This window comes from Somniosus microcephalus, chromosome 15 (genome assembly GCF_052327205.1).
Source record: "Somniosus microcephalus isolate GS21.2 chromosome 15, FLI_Smic_1.0, whole genome shotgun sequence".
Classification (NCBI taxonomy): domain Eukaryota; kingdom Metazoa; phylum Chordata; class Chondrichthyes; order Squaliformes; family Somniosidae; genus Somniosus; species Somniosus microcephalus.
The window spans coordinates 45,927,045-45,950,385 of record NC_141001.1 but is presented as its reverse complement, the minus strand read 5'-3'; the positions used below and the strand labels follow the sequence as shown (position 1 = coordinate 45,950,385).

At 46.4% G+C, this 23,341-nt stretch overlaps 2 protein-coding genes across 3 annotated transcripts in view; both read right to left on the bottom strand.

Moving 5' to 3' along the window:
- LOC147106695 (uncharacterized) overlaps nucleotides 1–11,362 on the bottom strand; it is a 31,176-nt gene extending 19,814 nt beyond the window's left edge. The window contains exon 1 of one of the 2 annotated variants that reach the window (XM_086007744.1): nucleotides 10,722–11,362. In XM_086007744.1, the coding sequence (XP_085863870.1) occupies nucleotides 10,722–11,142 (421 nt within the window). In that variant the 5' untranslated portion in view covers nucleotides 11,143–11,362. The remainder of the gene's footprint in view (nucleotides 1–10,721) is intronic. The other variant, XM_086007743.1, reaches the window with a different exon arrangement.
- A 3,315-nt stretch (nucleotides 11,363–14,677) lies between these two features.
- LOC147106694 (uncharacterized) overlaps nucleotides 14,678–23,341 on the bottom strand; it is a 75,106-nt gene continuing 66,442 nt past the window's right edge. The window contains exon 23 of the mRNA XM_086007742.1: nucleotides 14,678–22,682. Coding sequence (XP_085863868.1) covers nucleotides 22,509–22,682 — 174 coding nt within the window. The 3' untranslated portion in view covers nucleotides 14,678–22,508. The remainder of the gene's footprint in view (nucleotides 22,683–23,341) is intronic.

The window sequence follows — 23,341 nt, the reverse complement described above, 5'->3', positions numbered from 1 at the left end:
CCCTGGAATCCCTTGCAGGACTTGATCCATTGCCCTTTGCCAAATAGCCGGAGCCGATGCTACCCCGAACACCAGCCGGTTGTACTGGTAGAGACCTTTATGAGTGTTGATCGTGAGGTATTGTTTTGAGGCTTCTTCTACCTCCATTTGCAAGTACGCCTGGGCCAGATCAATTTTGGTGAAGCGTTTACCTCCAGATAGCGAGGCGAAAATATCCTCAATCCGTGGAAGCGGATATTGTACCGTGTGAAGGACTGGGTTCACTGTCACCTTAAAATCCCCACAGATGCGGACCTTCTTTGGTTCCCCAGGCGTATTACTCAATGACCTCTTCATTACAGGAACGATGGGTGTAGCCCACTCGCTCCAGTCTACTTTGGACAGTACTCCTGAACGTTCCAACCCTTCCAGCTCTGCTTCGACGGCTGGTCGGATCGCATAAGGCACCGGTCTGGCCTTAAAAAACTTTGGGCTTGCATTTTCCTCTATTTTAATCGTTGCTGTTATGCCTTTTAGTGTTCCGAGTCCCTCCTGGAACACTTCTTGTGCGTCAGTTAGCATTTTTGACAGTCGTCCAGGTGTGACGTCGTCATCCTTTTTGGCCTCAACCTTCAGTGCCTGTATGGAATGCCAATCTAATTGTATCTTCCGGATCCATTCATGTCCTAGTAGTGGTGGTCCTCCATCTGGCAATACATATAGGTCCATTTTAGGTATTTCCTGGCCTTTGTATATCACTTTCACCCTTATTTTTCCTTTGGGGTAGACTTTTTGCCCTGTGTACATCTTCAAGACAATCTCTGTAGCTTTCAAGGGTATATGTGAAAATAGCCGCTTGTAGTCCCTTTGGTTTATGACTGTTAGGGCTGATCCTGTGTCCAATTCCATTTTCACTTGGACTCCGTCTATCTTGAGCGTGACCCAGATAGTCTGGTGATCCTCCATTTTGGTTACATTATGTAGTTTCAGACAACCCAGCTCCTTGCTTCCAGAGTCTGTATCACTTTTCTGTTCGTCTGAACTACTGTCCATCACCGTATGTACCTTTTTGTACTTCTCCTGTGGAGATTTCTTGCTGTTGGTTTTCTTCCCTGACCTGCAGACTCTTGCTATGTGTCCTGCTTTTCCACACTGTCTGCACACTTGGTCCTTGAACCAACAATCCTTCTGGTCGTGTGTTGTTCTGCCGCAGCGATAACACTTCCCTGCTCCATATGACATTTCATTGGTGCCATATTCTTGCGGTCTCCGTTGTATCTCTGCAGCGCCCCGTGTGGCTGCTTCGTGTGATACTGCCATGCTGAAAGCCTTGTCCAGCGTAAGATCCTTTTCTGATAGAAGCCGTTTCTGGGTTCCTTCACTTTGAAGCCCACACACAAACTTGTCCCTTAACGTATCTGCTAGTCCCACTCCAAACTGGCAGTGTTTCGATAGCTTGCGCAGTTCCGTTAAGTACTCAGCATTACTTTTGTCTTTATGCTGGTTCCTTTTGTGGAACTTAAATCTTTCTGCTATCAGCAGCGGTGTGGGGTTTAAGTGGTCCTGTAGGATTTCTACTATGCTTTCGAAATTCTTATCCACGGGCTTCTCTGGGGTTATTAGGTTTCGCAGTAAGCCAGAAGTTTTTGCACCCATGGAATTTAACAAAACCAGTGCTTTCCTAGCATCTGGCACTTCATTCGCCCTGCAGTACACCTCAATGCGTTCCACATGTCGCCCAATCTTCGACTTCATTGTCGAACGCAGTGATACTGCCACTCTTCGGCATCCCTGGGTGTGATTTAACTGTCTAAAATGGCGTCTCCCGCGCTCTCCCTTCTTCTCCGATGGCACAAAATGGCGTCTCCCGTGCTTTCCTTTGTTCCCGCGCTCGCCCTTCTTCTCCACTGCGGCTTCTAAAAATGGCGTCTCCCGCGCTCTCCCTTCTTCCCCGCGGCTCAATGGCGTCTCCCGCGCTCTCCCTTCTTCTCCCCGCGGACGCTGTTCAGCCCTTGAGCCCTGGCTGTGCTCTGCGTGTTCTCCTGTGCGCCTTTCCCGTTGCCGCCGCTCGGTCCTGAACCCGGCTGCTGCTTTACCCTCTCTGTTTTGTTTTTCCTCGACGCTGCTCGGTTTTCAACCCCCGGCTGTGCCCTGTGCGCTTCACCCTCTCTCTTACCCCGTCGACGCTGCTCGGCTTTTTCTCTGCTGTCGGTCGGCTCCAGCCACCGCTGTCTGGGAAGGGTCTGCGCTGTACCTGTTGCCAGTCTGTTGCTGGATCGTCGTGGCTGGGGAACCAAGCCCGGCTCTCAACAGCCTCCCCTGCGATGTTCACTCTCTGCCGGATGACTGGGCGGTTGCTCGTGGTCGACGCCCGTGCTTCTGGCCTCGACTTTCTTCCACCGCCCTCCCGGAGCGAATCCTTGAAGGGAAATGTAGAGTTGCAGGTAGATTCGAATCGACCTCGTCGCCACTGTTGAATCCGTGATTCTTAAAGTATGATGTTTTCCAATAACTACACGGAGACTGTAACTTAACAATTAACAGGTGTTTACTGGAGGAGGGTAGTCTAAAGACTGACAGTACAGAGGCATGCTCACGGCTTATATACAGGTGTGGTCACTGCCGGTACTACAGTATACAGGAGCTGTAAAAGTAGTTCTCTCTTAAAGGTACATACACTACATCTTCCACCCATTGGAAGGGAAGAGAACCTCCCTGCGTGCTGTGACTGAGAGAGCCTGGGTACAGCTGTGCACCTTTGTGCAGTGCTTGTCAGTGTTTGCAGCACCTCAATGCTGTAGAACACTCACAGCAGAACTGTCAAAATGAATGTGGCCGTGGTCCCTTTAAGGAAACCGGTTGATGACGCGTCATCAGATGGCGTCATCAGACCCGCTTCCTTTTAATTGGCCGGGAACCTCACACAGCGGGCTTAACAAGCCCAATCAGGGCAAAATCACTTGGAGGAGGCGGGATGAAGACGGGAGTGGGGTTTGAGGTCGCTGCCTACTCCGGCCGCACTCAACTCACCACAGCTGGCAAAATCGCGGCCACAGTGTCACACAGCCACAGAGCGGGGATCGGCACAAATTCAAGTTCTGCTGCAGGGGATAGTGGCAGCAGCTGGAAGCAAGCTTTGTACCCGCATTCTTGGCTACAGATGACAGGCCATGCAGACAAAGAAAAAGGGAGGAAGATATGACTTAAATTGAAAACATTGGGAAACTCGCCCAAATAACCATAAAAATAAAACAACAAAGAATCACTTGTGACTAAATAAGATGATCACTTGTAACTATGAATAAGTAGAGAGCATGGATTATATGTGGGGTGGAAATATTTCAAAATCAATACAATCAGAGATAATGTTAGGAAAGGAATTTACAACCTTTCAATTAAAACAAAAATGCTGGAAATACAGATTCATCAGTATCTGTAAAATACATTCAGGTTAATGTTCAGCGATATATTCTCCCTAACACTATGGAGCTGTGCATAGATTTTACAGTGACATATGTCTGAGTATGTCACCAGCAGTCACTGGATTTCAAAATAATGAATTGTATGTGAAGCGCTTTGAGATATTTCTGAGCGATGTAATAAGGCACTTTTTAAAGGCAGTCTTTTCTTTCATAATAATTGGTCGTCACTCCTAATGAGTGACGAGTGACACATTTGTAATTGGGGAAGTAGAAGGTACAGCCACATCAAAAATGAGCAGAAAGGAAGTTTCTTTGGCTGGAGGGAGATAAAGACTATTTATTTTACATCTAGGACTTCTATAACCTGCTGTGAATATTAAAGAAGATGGTGACTTTAGAGGTCGGTTCTTTGATTGCTGAGGGAAATTTTATTCTCCCATCAGGTGCCCATGGCATGGAGCCGCACTCGTAGGGAGCACTGACACTAGAACTCCAGCAGTCTCTCATTTCCATCTATTTAAATTAACAACTTCCATTATATAGCGACTTTAACACAGAAAAATGTCCCAATTTAGTTGACAGAAAATCAACCACTGCTGGCCTGCAATTTCCCAAATAGTGCTCCCCGTGAGCACCGCTCCTCACCAGGAACACGTGATCAGAGAATCAGCTCTTTTGACTCTGGGATCTGTGCTTTGAATGTTAAAGGAGGTGGTGACTTTAGGGGAAGTGCAGTGAATGTTAAAGGAGACACGTGACTCCAGGTGACTGTATCTGAGATATTAAACATATGGACTAAGATAGATTAAAGTTTATATCAAGAATTTTGTGTTCATTTCTTCATTATGACAATCTTCCATCAATTTTCAAAATTATAAAAAAAATTCAAAGCTCCACTGTTTTGTTGACAGTCTCCTTACTTTCTCGCACTATAGGTCAGTCTGTATGGTGTGAGTGGGCACTGATGATTCTGCAGAGTATTTAGATACCTGAAGCCCACACTCCTTCAAAGACCGAGCATCACAAGCTTTGACAGCTAAAAGAGAACCCCCCAGAAACAGTTATCATCTCCAACATCAGTTATAAATCTCATAATTCATTAAGAAACTACTCATGAAATAACGCTGGATGGCCAGCTGGTGGCGCCGTCCAAGGAGTATAAATACTTGGGCGTCGGCCCCAGCTTTCCAGGGACATTTTGTAAGACAAGGAACTAGTGAAGTACAACTAGACCTCCATGTTCTGAAACAAGTTGATTAAAGACTTGCTTTATGCTCAAACCAAGTGTGTAGTGAGTTTTATTACGTCAATTTAATCAACTTGATATCGACTCCACGCTTTGGGTGATTCAGGAACAGCCAGCTATGACTCGAACCGTAGAAGGGAACTCAGAAGTAATCGATCCATCATGGAGAAACTACTCAGACCCGCCCGTCTCGACCTGGACCCGAATTCACTTACAGCCACTAAGGTATGGAAACACTGGTATCGTACCTTTAGCAACTTCCTTGAGGAGTGTGGTGAGAATGTTCCTAACAAGTTACGAATGCTTGCTAATTATGTATCCCCTCATGCGTTTGATTATATCGAAGACTGTGTAGACTATGACGCTGCTATCCAAATACTACAGCAGCTATATGTCAAGTCCCCAAATGAAATTTTTGCTCGGCATCTACTGGCCACAACTCGACAACAACCCGGGGAATCACTTGACGAATTCCTTCAGAAACTTCGCAGGCTCAGCAAGGATTGTAATCTTAAAGCTGTTACAGCTGAGCAGTACCAGGAGGAGTTCATTCGTGATTCCTTTATTAATGGGATTGCGTCTCCCTTCTTACGTCAGCGTCTGTTGGGGAATAAAACCCTCAAGTTACAGGCTGCCTATGACCAGGCATGTTCTCTGAACTTAACAAAGAGGAATGCAGACACCTATCTTTCACCACGTGCACGGGCTGCTGCTATCACTTTTAGTGACTCTTTCGATAGGCCTCGGGCGGAAGCCCTCACGGATGACGACCCCAACCCGGCTGATGACAACCCTACCCTAGAAACCTACACTGATGACGACCCAGCACAAGCGGCATCTTGGCAATCTGGAAGGAAGTGTTTCTTCTGTGGAGGCGTGTTCCATTATAGGAAATTTTGTCCTGCTCATAACGCGACCCGCAATCATTGCAGCAAGAAAGGTCACTTTTCTAAGGTATGCCAGTCAAGAGCCGCTGTTAGTAAGAAAGGCCACTTTTCTAAGGTATACCAGTCAAGAGCTCCTGTTAGCTTTGCAGCTACTATCTATAAAACTGCTCCTCCCCCAAGAGCCACTACTAAGGTTACAGCTGCAATCTATAAAACTGCTCCTCCCCCAAGAACCACTACTAAGGTTACAGCTGTCAAGGGTAAAACTGCCCCTCCTCCCATCACAGCTGTTTTTCCCCAAAGTCTGTCCCATACAGCCACGAAGTTTTCGGTAAATGGACACATTTTGAATGCACCAATCAACTCATGCAGCTCTGACAGCTTCATTAGTGAGCGGGCTGTCAGTAAGTTAAAACTGCATATTTACCCCTCGGACAGGGAAATTGCAATGGCTCTGACGACACTGACCACCAATTCTTCCGGCTTTTGTCTTGTCGACCTTATTCTCAATGGCTGCACTTATTTCTCCACCCGGCTCGGGGTGCTCAAGAACCCATGCAGTGATGTGCTCCTGGGACAGGATTTCCAGAAACAACAGAAGCTGGAGCTTACTATTTCCAAAGTACCGTTTTGTGCGCTTTCGGCGGCTTCGCTCGACGAGCCCTCCTTGTTTGCCAAACTTTCCCCCCGATGTAAGCCCATAGTCACTAAATCACGACGTTTCAGCCAAGATGATCGATCCTTTATCGAGACAGAAATCTCTCGCCTTCTAGCTGACGGTATCATTGAGCCATGTTCATCTTCCTGGCGGGCTCAAGTCATCGTTGTTAAAAATCCTCTGAAGCAACACAAGAAACGTCTTTGCATTGATTACTCGCAAACTATTAACCAGTATACCTGGATGCCTACCCACTACCACGCATCGATGACATGGTCAATAACCTTGCCAACAAGGTATTTTCAACTTTTGATTTAAAGAGCGCATATCATCAAGTGCCGTTAAAGGACTCTGACAAGAAGTATACGGCCTTTGAGGCCAATGGTCGGCTTTACCAGTTTTGTCGCCTTCCATTTGGGGTCACCAATGGGGTGGCCGTCTTTCAACGGGCAATGGATAGTCTAGTCAAACAGGAGAACTTAACGGACACTTTTCCATATCTGGATAATTCCATTGCTGGTCATGACCAGAAGGAGCATGATGCCAACCTCCAGAAATTTTTTGACGTTCTCCGTCGTCGCAACTTAACCTTAAATGAGTCCAAATCTGTGAAATCAGTACCATCAGTCAACATCTTTGGCTACTGGGTGGGCAACAGTGTCATCAAACCGGATCCGGAGCAACTTCGTCCGCTTCAGGAGCTCCCTCCCCCTACGAATCTCGGCTCTCTTCGTCGGGCACTCGGCATGTTCGCCTATTATGCAAAATGGATACCCCACTTCTCCGACAAGATCCAGCCCCTGCTTCACGCAAAGTCATTTCCGTTGGAGGCAACGGCTATTTCAGCTTTCAACCTCCTCAAGCGACAACTGGAAAAAGCCACGCTTCGTTCCATTAATGAAAATCTTCCTTTCGTGGTCGAGTGCGATGCATCGGATGTGGCGATCTCTGCTACCTTGAATCAAGGTGGTCGACCCGTTGCATTTCTGTCCAGAACTTTGCAGGGAAGCGAGCTCCATTATCCTCCTGTCGAGAAGGAGGCTACGGCCATCATCGAAGCAATACGTAAATGGAGTCATTTTCTCACTCATCGCCATTTCACACTTATAACCGATCAGCGCTCCGTGGCCTTTATGCTGGATAACCGGAAACGCACTAAGATCAAGAATTACAAAATACAACTCTGGAGGATGGAATTGGCCACCTTTGGATACACCATACATTATCGACCCGGCAAAGAGAATGTGGCCCCGGATACCCTCACGCGGGCATTCTGCTCTTCTATGTCAACTTCGACTCTGGCGGATCTTCATACTGACTTATGCCATCTTGGCGTTACCCGTATGTTGCACTTTGTGCGATCTAAAAATCTCCCATTTTCTACAGAAGATGTGAAAAGAACGTGCTCCTCATGTAGAATTTGTGCGGAATTAAAACCGCAATTCTTCCGTCCATCGGATGGCTCGCTCATACACGCTATGCAGCCTATGCAGCAACTCAGCATTGACTTTAAAGGGCCATTGCCCTCCTCAACGCGAAACACCTAATTACTGACTATGGTGGATGAATATTCATGCTTTCCCTTTGCTTTCCCCTGTCCCAATATGCTTACATCCACAGTGATCAAATGCCTTGATCAAGTCTTTTCCCTTTGCGGTACAGCCAATTTCATCCACTCTGATCGGGATCCCTCCTTCATGTCAAGCGAACTCAAAAGTTATCTCTCCCAACGGGGAATCGCCACAAGTAAAACGACACTGTACCATCCCATCGGTAACGGACAGGTTGAGAGATACAGTGCTATCATTTGGAACGCTGTGCTGAGGTCATGCAACCTACCAGACCAGCAGTGGGAAACTATGCTCCCTGACGTGTTGCATTCCATCAGGTCTCTCCTTTCTACGTCTACCAATGTCACACCTCACGAGCGATTCTTCAGCTTCCAGCGTCGCTCCACCCATGGGACATCTCTACCGTCATGGTTGACAGCTCCCGGCCCCGTGTTGCTCTGAAGATTCGTCCGATCATCTAAAACCGATCCTCTCGTCGACGAGGTAGAACTCACGGACGTCAACCCCACGTACGCGCACGTGTGGTACCCCTGTAAGGTTCGAAAATTTCTGCACAACCCCAGAACAGAAGGAAAGTTATTTTTTTTAAAGGATTTTGGAAATCTGTAAAAGGGATAAAAGTATGGTTGGGCCAAACAGAAAAATTTCAAAGAGTTAAATTACACATTTCTTTCCAAGTGTAAGAAGGTAGAGATTTTGGACTGTTTTAAGGAGTTATTGGGCCAAAGGGATTTAAAATAAAAATCCCAGGAACATTTCTGGCTGGTTTAAAAGACATGTTCAGGCTTGCAAAAGGCTGGAAGAAAGGGGAGGCAGGGTGGGCCCCCGAGTTTGGATATTGAACTGTCTAGGAATGTCCAGGGCCGCCCCAGTTTTACATAAGGACAATGAAGCCTGTTTCCCGCCGAGAATTCACAGAGACAGGTATTGAATAAACAGGACATGTCCCCAGCAACACAAAGGAAGGAACATTTAGCCCTACAGGATACAACAAACAAACCACAGTCCAAAACCAATTAAAGAGATTGACAAACGTTTTGCATTTTTAAACTGGTTTCAAGGCAATCTCGAAACCAGTTAAAGGCCAATTAAGTTTAGATGAGCCATCCCCTAAACTCGTTAAGTTTGGATGGGCCATCCCTGAAGCTCGTTAAAGTTTTAAAACACATTAAAAATAACGAGCCCGCCAAATTTAACAAAGAAACCCGAGATTTGGCGGTCAGATAAGCCAGGCCCCAAATTAGTATAATTGAGGCCTGCCTTTTCAGTTCAAACAGTTCAGTTCGTTCATCAGCTCAGAAGACAGCCAGTTCAAGTCAGTTCAAGTTCAGCCAACCAGCTCAAGAGAGAGATCATCATCGGAGACTTGAAGGAAGAAAGAAGAAACAGAGATCGCGGCAACCAAAGGCCTACAGAAACCAACAACCGCCAATATTACCACCAACCAGGTAATATTGGGCCACCGCGACCAACAAGAAACCAACCGCCGAAAAAACTTACGAACCAAAGACTTGTTTCCACTCTACAAGCTAGTCTGACTTACCCCATGGTAAGAATTGGACACAAAAGATCCTAAAACTAGCCCTAACCAAAGAAAATTGGGTACTTACCCAATAGATCCATCAGCGCAACTAACCGCATCTGCGGACAAACCCAAACTGAAGACCCAACGCAGGTGCAGTCTTCTACCACGTCCGAGGTATGGCAGGCCCCAACCATCACAACTAAAGAGAACCCCGAAATCGCGAACCTCTGCATCTGTCAAGAAAGTTGTTTTGGTGAGCATTTCCTGGTCCTCTGGATTCCAGCCTAGCTAGTGTAGTGGGGTTGGGAGGGTAAGGGATTTTGTGTATTGTAATTCTCTCTCGCTTATTCCGAGTGTTCCCCACCCTTTTAAAGTATAAATTTTATTGTATTGTATATTTTCCTGTCTCAAAATAAAGATCTGAATTCTTTTGACTAACCCAGGTGTCTGTTGCAAGTTTATTACGACGCCCAAATAAGTCCAAAGTCTAGAACAAAAGGGAGTGGGAACGATTCAAACCGCTCAAAGGAGTCAGAAGTGAAGCTGACAAACAACCCACACCACCACCCCTTACACCCTGATGGCCAGGAGTCCACCGTTTCGCTCAGGGACCTGGCTCCCTGTCCGGCCGGTTCCACGGACCCAACCGATAGAGGGACCCACGGGGATGATGCCGACACTCTGCGCTCCCCCGAAGATGACGCCCTACCTGGGGCATCGAGAGATCTGCCAGCTGCCCCACCGGATCCACTCGGGGAGCCGAGCGCTCCCCGTGGGATGGCTACCCGAGGCCAGGACGCCGGTCAATCCCCGGCTATCCAACAGGATGAAGCCAGTTCTGCGCCTGTGGGGACCCGCATCTGGAGTCACGACCTCCCCAGCCTCCCTCGGGTCGATCAGAGCAACAAGGGCCCTGTCGATCCACCGGTACGGATCAAGCGGCCCAGGGACCAAGACACGGTCCGGGGAGACGTGTCTTCTATCCATAAACAAAAATCTAAAAGACTGCGGCTATTCGTGGTCTGCCTAATCCGCTAAGAAGAAGTCGTCGGACTTCCAAATCTTTTAGGCAGGAAGCACGTTATAAATCTCATCATTCATCAAGAAACTACTCGTGAAATAACGCTGGACGGCCAGCTGGTGGCGCCGTCCAAGGAGTATAAATACTCGGGCGTCGGTCCCAGCTTGCCAGGGACATTTTGTAAGACAAGGAACTAGTGAAGTACAACTAGACCTCCATGTTTTGAAACAAGTTGATTAAAGCCTTATTTTATGCTCAAACCAAGTGCGTAGTGAGTTTTATTACGTCAACAATCACTTCCTGTAAATCTTCTAAATAATTGATATTCATTTCGTTTACATTAAAGAAAACACACTGAGGAATTGTGCAATTATTTATGATGTCCCTGTTGCAGTCTGAATTAAAAGGTTACCTGTGACGTTTTCTGAGGCTGAAGAGGCCTGTGGTGGGCCATTTTCCAATTTCTCTTCCTCCTCTTCTTCCTTGATCACCGCACCGAGGAACGCTCTGTCCAGTGCTCCCTTGGCCTGGAGAGGTCGGCACCCCAGCACCGCATCCATTTCACTGTAGAAGCGCATTGATTTGTACCTCCTGCCGGATTTCCTCTGATTCACCATTGTCCTGTATTCGAATTTCAGGTTCTTCACTTTGGCTCGGCATTGCATCCAGTCCCGTTTGACCCCTAACGCTTCAAGGCTGCTGGAGATCCTCACGAACACATCTTTATTCCTCACTGCCCCGGCCAGCTGATCCTGGATGGACCTATCTTTCCAAATGGACAACAAGCCTTTGATCTCCTCGTCTGCCCAATTCTTACTTGCTCTCCTTGCCATTGTTGAGGCTGCTGGTGATTATCCAGTTTATTCACGATTTTCAGGGAAATGTGGATCTCTCGAAGAGGATGTAAGCTCGGAGGCGGCTCGGTGATGATGGTGGAGGAGGGGTGATTGGTGTTGGCTCAGGCTGGTCTACACCCACAAAAGGCTTGCGTCACTGTGTAACCCGAGACTGCAGCGTAAAGCCGATTAATGCACAGCCACAGGAGTCTCAGCACAGAACACTTTCCAACCAAGCGGCTCCAAGCTCTCACGCCAAGAACTGCCTCTCACAAGAAGAATTAGAATCTGAGACTGCAGAATGTAAGAGCGTTAAATGCCAGTCCAATGGAAGCTGTGAGGTACAGGAGGAGGCAGGTTGTGGTTTGGATTCCCGTTCATATCGATTAAAAAAAAAATATCGTCTATATTAATTGACAAAGTCCTGCAAAGCGAGCGGACAACGGGAAGGAAACAAAGCGCGAGAATTTCTTCTTCCTTATTTTAAGTCAAACGTGTTTAGACAAAACCTATCTATTACGGTTGGTTGATTAGTTACATGAGGCAGGAGCTACCCCTCTGGAAATATTAGAAGTGACACTCATTATCAGTATACTGTGTATAACAGAAATTGCAAACCCGTTTAAGTATGTGGGGTGTTTAATTTTTTATGTCAAAAAAGGTACCCCCACCCCAAATGCTGAAATGAGTTTATGTTGTTGGAGCTTGTTCTGTAAGCACAGGAAAATGTGGGTGAGCAGCCATCCCAGCAATAGGGCACCACACTTCAAGCAGGAGATCATGGAAATATTACTGCGGCAGAGGAGTCATTTTCTTTCCCCTGCAATGGCACATCAGGCTGAAAGAGTCAGGCAACCTGGAGGCGGTCTCTAATTCTGCCAGTGCCAGCAACACTGTGTTGAGGATCTGATTCAGTGTCAGGAAAGTTCAGTGGCAAGGTATGGAACCATACCGACATTCATAGTAATGCAGGGTAGCAACTATTACTGGCACGAACTGTTACCACTTACCCACACGTTCTTACAGTATTTGATTAGCGTCCCATGGTTGCCCATTAGGCTGCCTAGAACCTTTCTTTCCCAGGAGCACCTCCTTCAGTAGGAGCTTCCACTGTGCAACCTGCTGCTAACTCCTTCCATTTACAGCACCTGCATGATGCATGTTTTTGTCTTCCTGGCCCCTATGACTAAGAACATAAGAATATAAGAAATAGGAGCAGGAGTAGGCCATTTGGCCCTTCGAGCCTGCTCCGCCATTCAATAAGATCATGGCTGATCTTCTACCTCATCTCCACTTTCCTGCACTATCCCCATATCCCTTGATTCCCTTAATATTCAAAAATCTATCAATCTCTGTCTTGAATATACTCAACAACTAAGCCTCCACAGCCCTCTGGGGTAGAAAATCCGAAAGATTCACCACCTTTTGAGCGAAGAAATATTTCCTCATCTCAGTCCCAGGAACCAGTCTGGTGAACCTTCGCTGCACTCCCTCTATGGCAAGTATATCCTTCCTTAGGTAAGGAGACCAAAACTGTACACAATACTCCAGGTGTGGTCTCACCAGGGCTCTATATAATTGCAGCAAGATGTCTTTACTCTTATACTCAAATCCTCTTGTTATAAAGGCCAACATACCATTTGCTTTCCTAATTGCTTGCTGTACCTGCATGTTAACTTTCAGTGATTCATGTGCAAGGACACCCAGGTCCCTCTGAACACCAACATTTCCTCTCCATTTAAAAAATACTCTGCTTTTCCATTTTTCCTGCCAAAGTGGATAACTTCACATTTCTCCACGTTATATTCCATTTGCCATGTTCTTGCCCACTCAGTTAATCTGTCTATATCCCCTTAAAGCCCCTTGCATCCTCCTCACAACTTACATTCCCACCCAGCTTTGTATCATCAGCAAACTTGGATATATTACATTGCGGTCCCCTCATCCAAATCATTGATGTAGATTGTGAATAGCTGAGGCCCAAGCACTGATCCTTGCGGTACCTCATTAGTTACAGCCTGCCAACCTGAAAATGACCTGTTTATTCCTACTCTCTCTTTTCTGTCCATTAACCAATCCTCAGTCCACGCTAGTATATTACTCACAATCCCATGAGCCCAAATTTTGTTTAATAACCTCATACCTTGATAAACAGGTTGTGGTATCTGTCAGGTCACCAATGTTAACGAATCAATCCACGTGTTTGGTTTTGAAGAAAATTGCACATAACAAGAGGGAGAGGATGAGAATGCATCCTCTCTCCACCTTTGAGGAGTAGGCCCTCCAAATACAGGACTTTGAAGTGGCAGAAGGAGATGGAGAAGTACAAGGCCCAGCACAGTGTTTGCACTATGCTTATCCTTCCTTTGGTCTCCATTCTACCAGTCATGTTCACTGATACTGAAGCAAGCATTGAACAACAGATCCACACCAGTACTGTAGGTCAATGCTAGATGCCGAGGGCATGTTTTTAACAGTTTTTGTTCTGTTTCTATAGGTGTGGCAGAAGAAGCTAAAGCATTTGGGGCTGACTAATTAGCAATGAGTATGCAACAAGGCTGGTAATCTTAGATAAAAACAGAAAATGCTGGAAATACTCAGCAGGTCAGCCAGCATCTGTGGAGAGAGAAACAGAGTTAATGTTTCAGGTAATCTTAAGATTGACCAAGCCAGAAACATATGCATAGCAAGACCAGCTGGATCTGACTACCTAGGAGGTAACGGGGTTGGCTATCCTAGAAATCTGGGGACATTGAGGTCAATTGTTGACCACCTATCACAAAGTGGGGCCTTTACCCACTGAACCAGTGGAACTTTATTGAGCCAGTTTATATATTCTAGATTCAATATTCTGTACTTGACACCAATCTATACAGTCAATGACACCAACAAATTCCACCCTTCTGTGCCTAAACTCCTGAATTAAGCAAATAAGAAGTTATTAGGTTAAAAGAATGTATTCACTGGTCTGAACCACATCCCCCACAATGAAATGGTATAAATCACAATCGCATCCTCATGCTGATGATGTAACTGAACAATGGTGTTCACCAATGGTTTGTTGGCAAATTGCATATGGTGATGTACTGAGGCATTCCGAGTATGGTATGTGCTGAATTAGCTTGAGTACATTGATATAGGTGCTACAAATGGCTTTAGTACTCTTAGGTTTGGTGGGGAGGGGGTAGAAATCCACATTCCCTGTCCTGCTCAGGGCCACTATCCAGTGACTCCTGCTAGAAAGTGTAATGCCTGTAATTTTCTCCACAGCTGAATAACCTGCTGACAGTCTGACACTCACTAGGCGAACACATTTAGAATGCCACGTGAGAAAGATACTGGAGTACAGTGAGCTTGGAACCATAATTCAGCAATAGTCAACACCTTGAAGAGTGGAAGGGGAGAAAACTGGACAAAACAAAAAAAAATTGACAACAATTCATGTTACAGTTCAGTGGAGAATTGGTTGAGATTATCAAAGAAAATGCTTCTGTTATACTTCTGATAGAAATAACTTCATTCTGAACCGTCACAATCCTCAACTCATTTATTTTTATATTGATACAAGTGTTAATGATCTCAGTACAAATTTAACGAGCAGAAAGCAACATGTAAATGAGGTCGTATTTTGCTGCCAACCAATCTGATTAAATAAGACCAAGAAAATAATAAGGAAGGCAAAAATGGAGTAAGGCACAAGTAAGGAGTGTGATGGAATACTCTCCACTTGCCTGGATGAGTGCAGCTCCAACACTCAAGAAGCTCGACACCATCCAGGACAAAGCAGCCCGCTTGATTGGCACCCCATCCACCACCTTAAACATTCACTCCCTCCATCACCAGCGTACCGTAGCTGCAGTGTGTACCATCTATAAGATGCACTGCAGCAATTCGCCAAGGCTTCTTCGGCAGCACCTCCCAAACCTGTGACCTCTTCCACCTAGAAGGACAAGGGCAGCAGGCGCATGGGAACACCACCACATCCAAGTTCCCCTCCAAGTCACACACCATCCTAACTTACAAGTATATCGCTGATCCTACATCATTGCTGGGTCAAAATCCTGGAACTCCCTACCTAACAGCACTGTGGGAGTACCTTCACCACATGGACTGCAGCAGTTCAAGAAGGTGGCTCACCACCACCTTCTCAAGGGCAATTAGGGATGGGCAATAAATGCTGGCCTTGCCAGCGACGCCCACATCCCATAAATGAATAAAAAAGGAAAAAAATTGCAGGTGGTATTAAGGGGAGGAGCAAAGGCTCTTATAAACTGATCAAGAAGAGTCACAAAAGAGCAGATAGGCCCATTAAAAACATTTCAATTTGATAATTGTAGAGAATAAGGACACAACAGAAATACTAAATAATACTAATAGTCATGCCCTATGGAGAATGATAATACAGTGCGAGAGGCACACAGAAGACGAGGTCAGTGAAAGGGAGAAACTTACAGCTTAATTTAAACAGAAAAAAATGAAATGGATAAAATAATGGGATTGAAACCAGATAGGCCAGATGGCTTCTACCTGAGGATATTAAAGAAAATAAGAAGGAAAAATAAGAAACGAAATAATGTAATGTAAGATATAATTTGCTGTTCGTTGTGACTTGGCTGAATTTAATGTACCAGCATGCTTCGAGAGTTCTGCAAACAAACCTTTAAACAGATTTATTTAACTTCTATAACCCTTTTAGACTTGGCATGAGCGGCTCATTGTCTACAGATTTAGTTAACTTCTGCAACCTCATCAGACAGGACCTCGAGAATTCTTCAAAACAAACCCTTAAGCTGACTGAACAATGAGGAACTTCTGCAACTCCTTCGGACATGGCGCAAGCGGCCTTGAAGCCCATTGACTACAGATAAGGAGAAGAGATACCCATGACTGAACAATCGTCAACGTAGTCTGGGACAGAAGAAACACCAGTGATTGAACAATAGCCAACGTGGTCTGGGACAGAAGAAACACCAGTGATTGAACAATAGCCAACGTAGTCTGGGACAGAAGAAACACCAGTGATTGAACAATAGCCAACGTGGTCTGAGACAGAAGAAACACCAATGATTGAACAATAGCCAACGTAGTCTGAGACAGAAGAAACACCAATGATTGAACAATAGCCAACGTGGTCTGAGACGGAAGAAACACCAATGATTGACCGGTCACACAGAAAGAAGGGCCTGCTGCTCACCGCCGAACTGGTCACTCGCTGGTGTTAGTACGTATGTAGGCTTATGCTTGCTCGTTGAAGCTTATGCTTGTGTGTAAACTTGATTTTATGCTTGCTTGTAAACTTGTTTGATTTTAAGTAAAGAAGTAGTTACCCTGACATCTTTGTCTCATTGTCTTCATTCTGGTTCGGGTCTGAACTCTAAGTAACTGTCAGACTGGGATACTGTAAAGGGCCTAGTCTTACAATAACTATCGGCAGGTGAGTTTAACATCAGTATAGTAGGAAGGTTCCTAGAATTCATCAACAGGGACAAAACAAGGGAGCAAACATACTTAACCATACACTTGGAAAGGTATAAACTGACTAGGGTGAGTCAGTATAACTTTGTGAAAGGCAGGTCATGTCTAACTAACCTAATAGAGTGATAGTCACAGAATGTTGGATAAAGGAGAATCAATGGAGATCATATGCATGGATATTGAGAAGGCATTTTATAAGATTCCACATAAGAGACTGCTAACAAGAATTAAGGCATGTGAAATTGGAGTTAATCTTGTGGCATAGATAGGAAACTGGTTGGGAGGAAGGAGACAGAGTTGGGATAAAAGAGAGAGACGGAGTGGTGAGCAGTAATAAGTGGTTTCCCCCAAGGATTGGTGCTGGGGCTTTTCACTAGATATAAATGGCCTAGATTTGAGAATAGAGGAAAGTGTATCCAAGTTTGCAGATGATTTTAATATAGGAGATATAATGAATTGTGAAGAGAGCTGAAAATTGCAATGAACCTAGCTAGATTAAACAAGTCGGCATAAAGATAGCAGATTCAGTTAAATGTAATAAAGTGTGAGCTCGTACACTTTGGACATAACAACGGCATATAGGAGTATCTAAATGGTAAAGCACTATGTGGGCTGGATGAACAAAGGAATCTAGGCCAAAAACAGAAAATGCTGGAAATACTCAGCAGATCAGGCAGCATCTGTGGAGAGAGAAACAGAGATAACATTTCAGGCCAATGAAACTTTCATTAGAATTGATGAAACGTCATCGACTTCGAGCGTTAACTCGGTTTCTTTGGGGGCGAAATTTGGTATCGCCCCGTTTAGGGCGTTAATTTTTGAAATCCTGAAAAATTAGCGCCAGACGCTAATGATTCTGAGCTTCCCCTAAATTGGCTGTTAGCGCTCCTGGAAAGAACTGGAGCGGTAAATCAAGCGCTAATGACCTGAGTAGGGCGCTACAGGGGCACTACCAGCGGAGCGATAATGAATTTCAGGTGCAATGCAATCGGGAATGATCCTTCACACTGGCTCCTTCCAGCTCTTAAAGGGGAGGTTGCATCATTGTGCAGATCCTCATTATCAGCATTGCTGGCTGTGAAGGCGACCTGCAACCAACTCAATCCCCTGATCGTGATGGCTGATCCCATTCCCAGGGAGAGCTCATCGTTTCACGGACGAGGCATTGGAGGCATCGGTCGCAGGAGTGGAGCGAAGGAGGGCAGTGCTGTCCCCAGACTCTGGAAGGAGGCCATTGCCCCAGGTCTTCAGGGTAATGTGGAGGGAAGTGGCCCAGGAGGTCTCGGCCAGTAGTGTGGCCGTACACAGCCTGAGACAGTGCCGGAAGAAATTCAACAACCTCACTCAGGTGGTCAGGGTGAGTACATGCTTCAACAGGTCCTGCATACCAGCATCTGAAGCTCAGTCTGTACAGACTGCACGAACCACCACACCCCCACCAAGCATCTGCACCTACTGAAACTCACATCCACATCTCATGCCTTGCCTACAATCACAGCTATTCAACTACAGCAGGCCATCTCCCAAACACATAGCTGAACTCTGACTCTCACACATTTGTTTCTCTTGCAGGCCAAGATGGGCCACAATAGGCAGGAGCAGCAGAGAACAAGTGGGGGTGATGCGCAGCTCCAACAGCTCTCAGACCTGGAGGAGCGAGTGCTGCGATTCATTGGGCAGTAGGTGGTGGATGCCGTGGTCCTCGGCAACGCCGACCCCCTTGGGGGCAACAACGGTATGTTCATTTCCTCTCCTTCTCTCATCCCACTTCCCCCTCACACCACAAGCAATTCCCACTTTCCAGCTGCTGATACTGTCTGCATTCCTTGCTCCCTTCCTGCCCCCCTGCCCTCACCTTAACGCGAATCTTGTGCCTTTATGTTTTCAGAGAATCAGCAACCAGATTACCAGCCTGTCCCCGAGCCTCCCACTGAGAGTGAGGAAGGAGCAAAGCACCACGTCAATGCGTGTCTCACCCGCAGACACCACCTCCGATACTGGCACTATGCAAGTTTAGTAGAGGGATCTGCACTGGGTGATGCACCAGGGACGAGCGGGCTGCAGCAAGGCCAGGGGGAAAGGATAGCTCAGGAGCCAGCTCCCCAGAGGACGAGTTCGCATGTGTGTTCTACTGCACAGGACTCAGATGAGTACCTTGATGGGGAGGCGTTCACAAGAAGGGTGACAGCCATGCACTCCGAGATGATAGATGCAATGGCAAGGGTGCCCGAGAGCCTCTCGGCACTGGTAAGGAGCGTGGAGGACTCCGCATCCAACATTGCACAGAGCTCTGCGCACACCATGGAGCCCATCATTTCCACTCTGCAGAGAATAGTGGACTCCCAGAGAGGCCGTGCGGATCCAGACCTCATGACGCGTGTCATGGGAGATGTGGCAGCTTCCATTGCAGCACAGGCGGAAGCGACGCAACGTCTTAGTGCTGTAATGCAGACAATGGTTAGTGGCATCGAATCTCAGACTGCTCTCATGCAGTCTCAGCTTCATGCCACGCAACGTCTTAGTGCTGTAATGCAGTCAGTGGTTGGTGGCATCGATTCTCAGACTGCTCTCATGCAGTCTCAGCTTGATGCCACACAAGCTCTGACTGCTGCTATCATTGATGGGTCCACCACAGTCCACCGGGGATCTCTCGGTGTCGCGGCAGGCCACCAATCTGTGCTGCAACAGATTGGTAGGGATGCTGAGGTGCTGCCCCGGGGGAGTGACAGTGGGTCAGTGGAGCAGGAACCTGCTGTCCTCTCTCAGGATTCCAGCATTCCTGATCTCAGCACTGCCACTCCGCCATTGCATGAGAGGGGATCTCATTGAAACTTATAAAATTCTAACAGGACTAGGCAGACTAGATGCAGGAAGGATGTTCCCGATGGCGGGGGAGTCCAGAACCAGAAGTCACAGTCTAAGGATAAGGGGTAAGCCATTTAGGACTGAGATGAGGAGGAATTTCTTCACCCAGAGAGTGGTGAACCTGTGGAATTCTCTACCACAGAAGGCAGTTGAGGCCAATTCATTAAATATATTCAAGAAGGAGTGAGATATATTTCTTAAGGCTAAAGGGATCAAGGGATATGGGGAGAAAGCAGGGACAGGGTACTGAATTTGGATGATCAGCCATGATCTCATTAAATGGCGGAACAGGCTCGAGGGGCCGAATGGCCTACTCCTGCTCCTATCTTCTATGCACTTGTCTCTGCCTGTCATCCAGCCAGCCCAGACTGCCGCCACCCATCCTGAGGTGGCGCAGTGTACATCCAGGCCTTCCAGGCCCAGAGCTGGTGAGGGGCGTCCTGCAAATCCATCTGTAGTCTGTGGCACCGACACTCAGCAGCCTGCCACCAGTCCTGCTACAGCCACTGGGGAGCCACTATATAGGAGCAGTAGATTAGGGAAAGGCACTGTAAAGAGGGAAAGTAGGGGTTTGCACAAGGGTGATTACATTTATTATTGGAATATTGCAGATTTGGTGCTGTGTCTAATTTCAGCTTTGGGGTGTGGTATGGAATGAGAAATTGATGGAGTGATGGGGACTGGCTGAGCAACCAGGAAGTGGCCTCGAAGTCATTGGAACCGAAGTTTAATGAGACGGTCACGAGGCCGATTGAGTGGCTGGCTCCTCCGTCGCTGTTGTTCATGCTCGTGTTCCTCCTCCTCCTCATCTCCCTCTTCCTCCTGCTGAGGTGATGCGGCTGTGCCTGGTGGCAATGACTGGGCCCTCATGATGGCCAAGTTGGGCAGCATGCACCAGAAGACGACGAAAAGGGACACCCACTCAGCTGAGTACTGGAGGGCTCCTCCCGAGCGGAACCGTTGCTTGAGCACCCAAATGGTCTGCTCAGTGATGTTCCTGGTGGCAGCATGCCTCTCATTATATGACTGCTATAAGTGGGGTTGCAGAGGGGAGTCATGAGCCAGGTGGAGAGCGGATAGCCTTTGTTTCCCAGCAGCCAGCCGCAAGCTTCATGTGGTTTGCAAGCGTGACCCAGAACTTCCGGTCGCCTGTCACTTTAATTCTCCGCTCCACTCCCACTCTGACCTCGGCCTCCTACTGTTCCAACAAAGCTCAACGTAAGCTCGAGGAACAGCACCTCATCTTTCGATTAGGCACTTTATAGCCTTCTGGACTCAACATTGAGTTCAACAATTTCAGATCATAATCTCTGCCACCATTTTTTCACATGGCAACTGTTGATGATTCTGTTATTCCCATTTACACCTCTTCTAGACCCATCTTTTGTTTCTTAACTTGTCCCATTACCATCTCCTTTTGCCTTGCACCATCATTCCTTTTGTCTCTTAATCTCTCCTGCCTTCCATCCTATCACAGACCTTCCCTTTTGTTCTTTCCTCCCCTCCCCCCTCTCCCTGCCCCTACACTTGCTTAAAAACCTGTAATATCGCTAACTTTTTCAAGTTCCGACGAAGGGTCATCGATCTGAAACGTTAACTCTGTTTCTCTCTCCACAGATGCTGCCTGACCTGCTGAGTATTTCCAGCATTTTCTGTTGTTTCAAATTTCCAGCATCCACAGTATTTTGCTTTTGTTAAAGGGATCTAGGTACGTGGTCATTACAAGCTAGTTCACAAATGCAAAAATGCAATCAGAAAGGTTCATGGTTGCTGGGTTTCATCAGAAGAGGTTTAGAATACAAAAGCAACAAAAGGTTGAAATTGGGTTAGGCCAGTAATGCATGGGCTCAAAACGAATCGGCAGCCCAGTGGTGCCATGCCTATGCCTGATTGGCTTCAATGGAAAAGGAAATCAGGCGTGATATAAAACAGGCTGCTGATTTGCTATAAGCTCGTGTCACACTACTGGCGAAGACCAATTTCACCCCCATAGAGTATTGCTCAGACTGCATTTAGAATATTGTGTTCTGCTTTCTGGCCCCACCTTAGGGAGATATACAGTTCTTGGGAAAGTCCAGAAACGAAACACCAGGATAAAACAGGGATGAAGGGACTGAGTTATGATGATAGATTGGGTTAAATTGTGTTATAGTCCCCAGATGTGAGCAGGTTTAGAGGTGGTCTGATTAAAGTGTTTAAAATAATGAAGAAATTTGACAAGATAGATAGGGAACAACTCTTGCCTCCAGTAGAAGAATCCAGGATAAAATGAGATAATCTTAGAATTTGAACTAAAGCAGTTATAACCAAGTCCTGGACACAATTCACACAAAGGTACACGAGAATGTGGAAAGCACTGCACCAGAAAGCCATAGATGCAAAGTTAATTGAGGTATTTAAAAGGGAGATAAGTACTTATTTGAGAAGCAAGGTTATAGAGGGATAAAAGTTAAGGATTAAAGAGTTACAGCTGCCATTGCTAACAAAAAAAGTATCCCTCCTCGAGACAAAAAGGCAAAAGCACGGAAAGAATCCTTGCTGGAGGTGTGTGTGAAAACCAACACAGTGACATGGAAGCATTTACCTTGTGCAACTCAGCCCAGCTTTCTAACTGATTTGTCTCTTATCTCTTCCTAGACATGGAACCAAAATTGCATCAACAGTGATCAGCTGAGGCAGCAGTAGGGCACTACAATCGGTCTCAGTATCCTGGGGAAGAGAGGGGGAAACAAACCAGCCATGGTTCCCACTCCGGATTGTTGCTTATATGTTTGGCCGTCAGGTGTGAACAGGATCAGGTTTGATAGCGATGCTCCCCACAGTCAAATAGCCTGCTGACACTCAGTACTTAGGCTTACACATTAATACAGTAATAACCACTTGTGTAAGGTACCAGACAGCTGTAGGTGCCCATGGAACCCATACCCCAGCAAGAGTCAGCATCTTCGAACAAAAAAAAAAAGGAATGGCACCAACAGCAGATTCAATCAAGGTCTTCATGTCTTCAGAATTTTGGTCAGTCATTATTTCTCTTCAGGCCTGGCCACACTACCTGGCCATGTCTGACTCATGGTGGACAGATCAGGTGTCAGTCTGTTGACCATGGTCTCGTCTTCTCTGGAGGCGGGGTTACCCTGAACAGCTGGAGTCATTGGCAATGTGATTCTTGGGTTCAGGAGATTCAGAACAGACACCCTCTGAGCAGCACAGTTAAGGTTAGCAGACTGAAAAAAATGAATTAGGGGTAAGAATGAATTTGCATTTTTATACACCCTATCACAACCTCAAGCTTTTCATAACCAATTAATTACTTTTGAGGTAGCATTGTTGCTATGTTCGCAAAAAGAAGTCAATTTTTTGCAGAGTAAGTCCCATAAATACCAAATGAGATGAACTTTTAATATATTTTTAATGGTGTTGGTTGAGTTGGAATGTTGGCCAGGACACCAGGAGAATTCCCTGCTCTTCTTGAGATAGTACCTTGGGAGCTTTTACATCCATTTGAACCACTGGAACAAGCAAACGGGGTCTTGGTTTAACTGAATCATCTAAAAGATGGCACCTTCAACAATGCAGCATTCTCTCAGTACTGTACAGAAGTGTCACCCTAGATTATGTGCTTAAGTCCTGGAGTGGTGCTTGAAACCACAGCCTTCTGAATCAAAGAGTGCTACCAACTGAACCAAGATGCAGCGTATGGCAGTGTTACACATAAGACAATACAGAGGCTGGAGTGCTTCTTATGCCGTGTGAGCAGTTCATGGATTTTTTTCATCTCGGCTGCTCAGCCTTCTGAAGTCAATGGAAATAAAAATCGTGACAGATGTAAAATGGCTGCCGATTCGCTATCACCCAT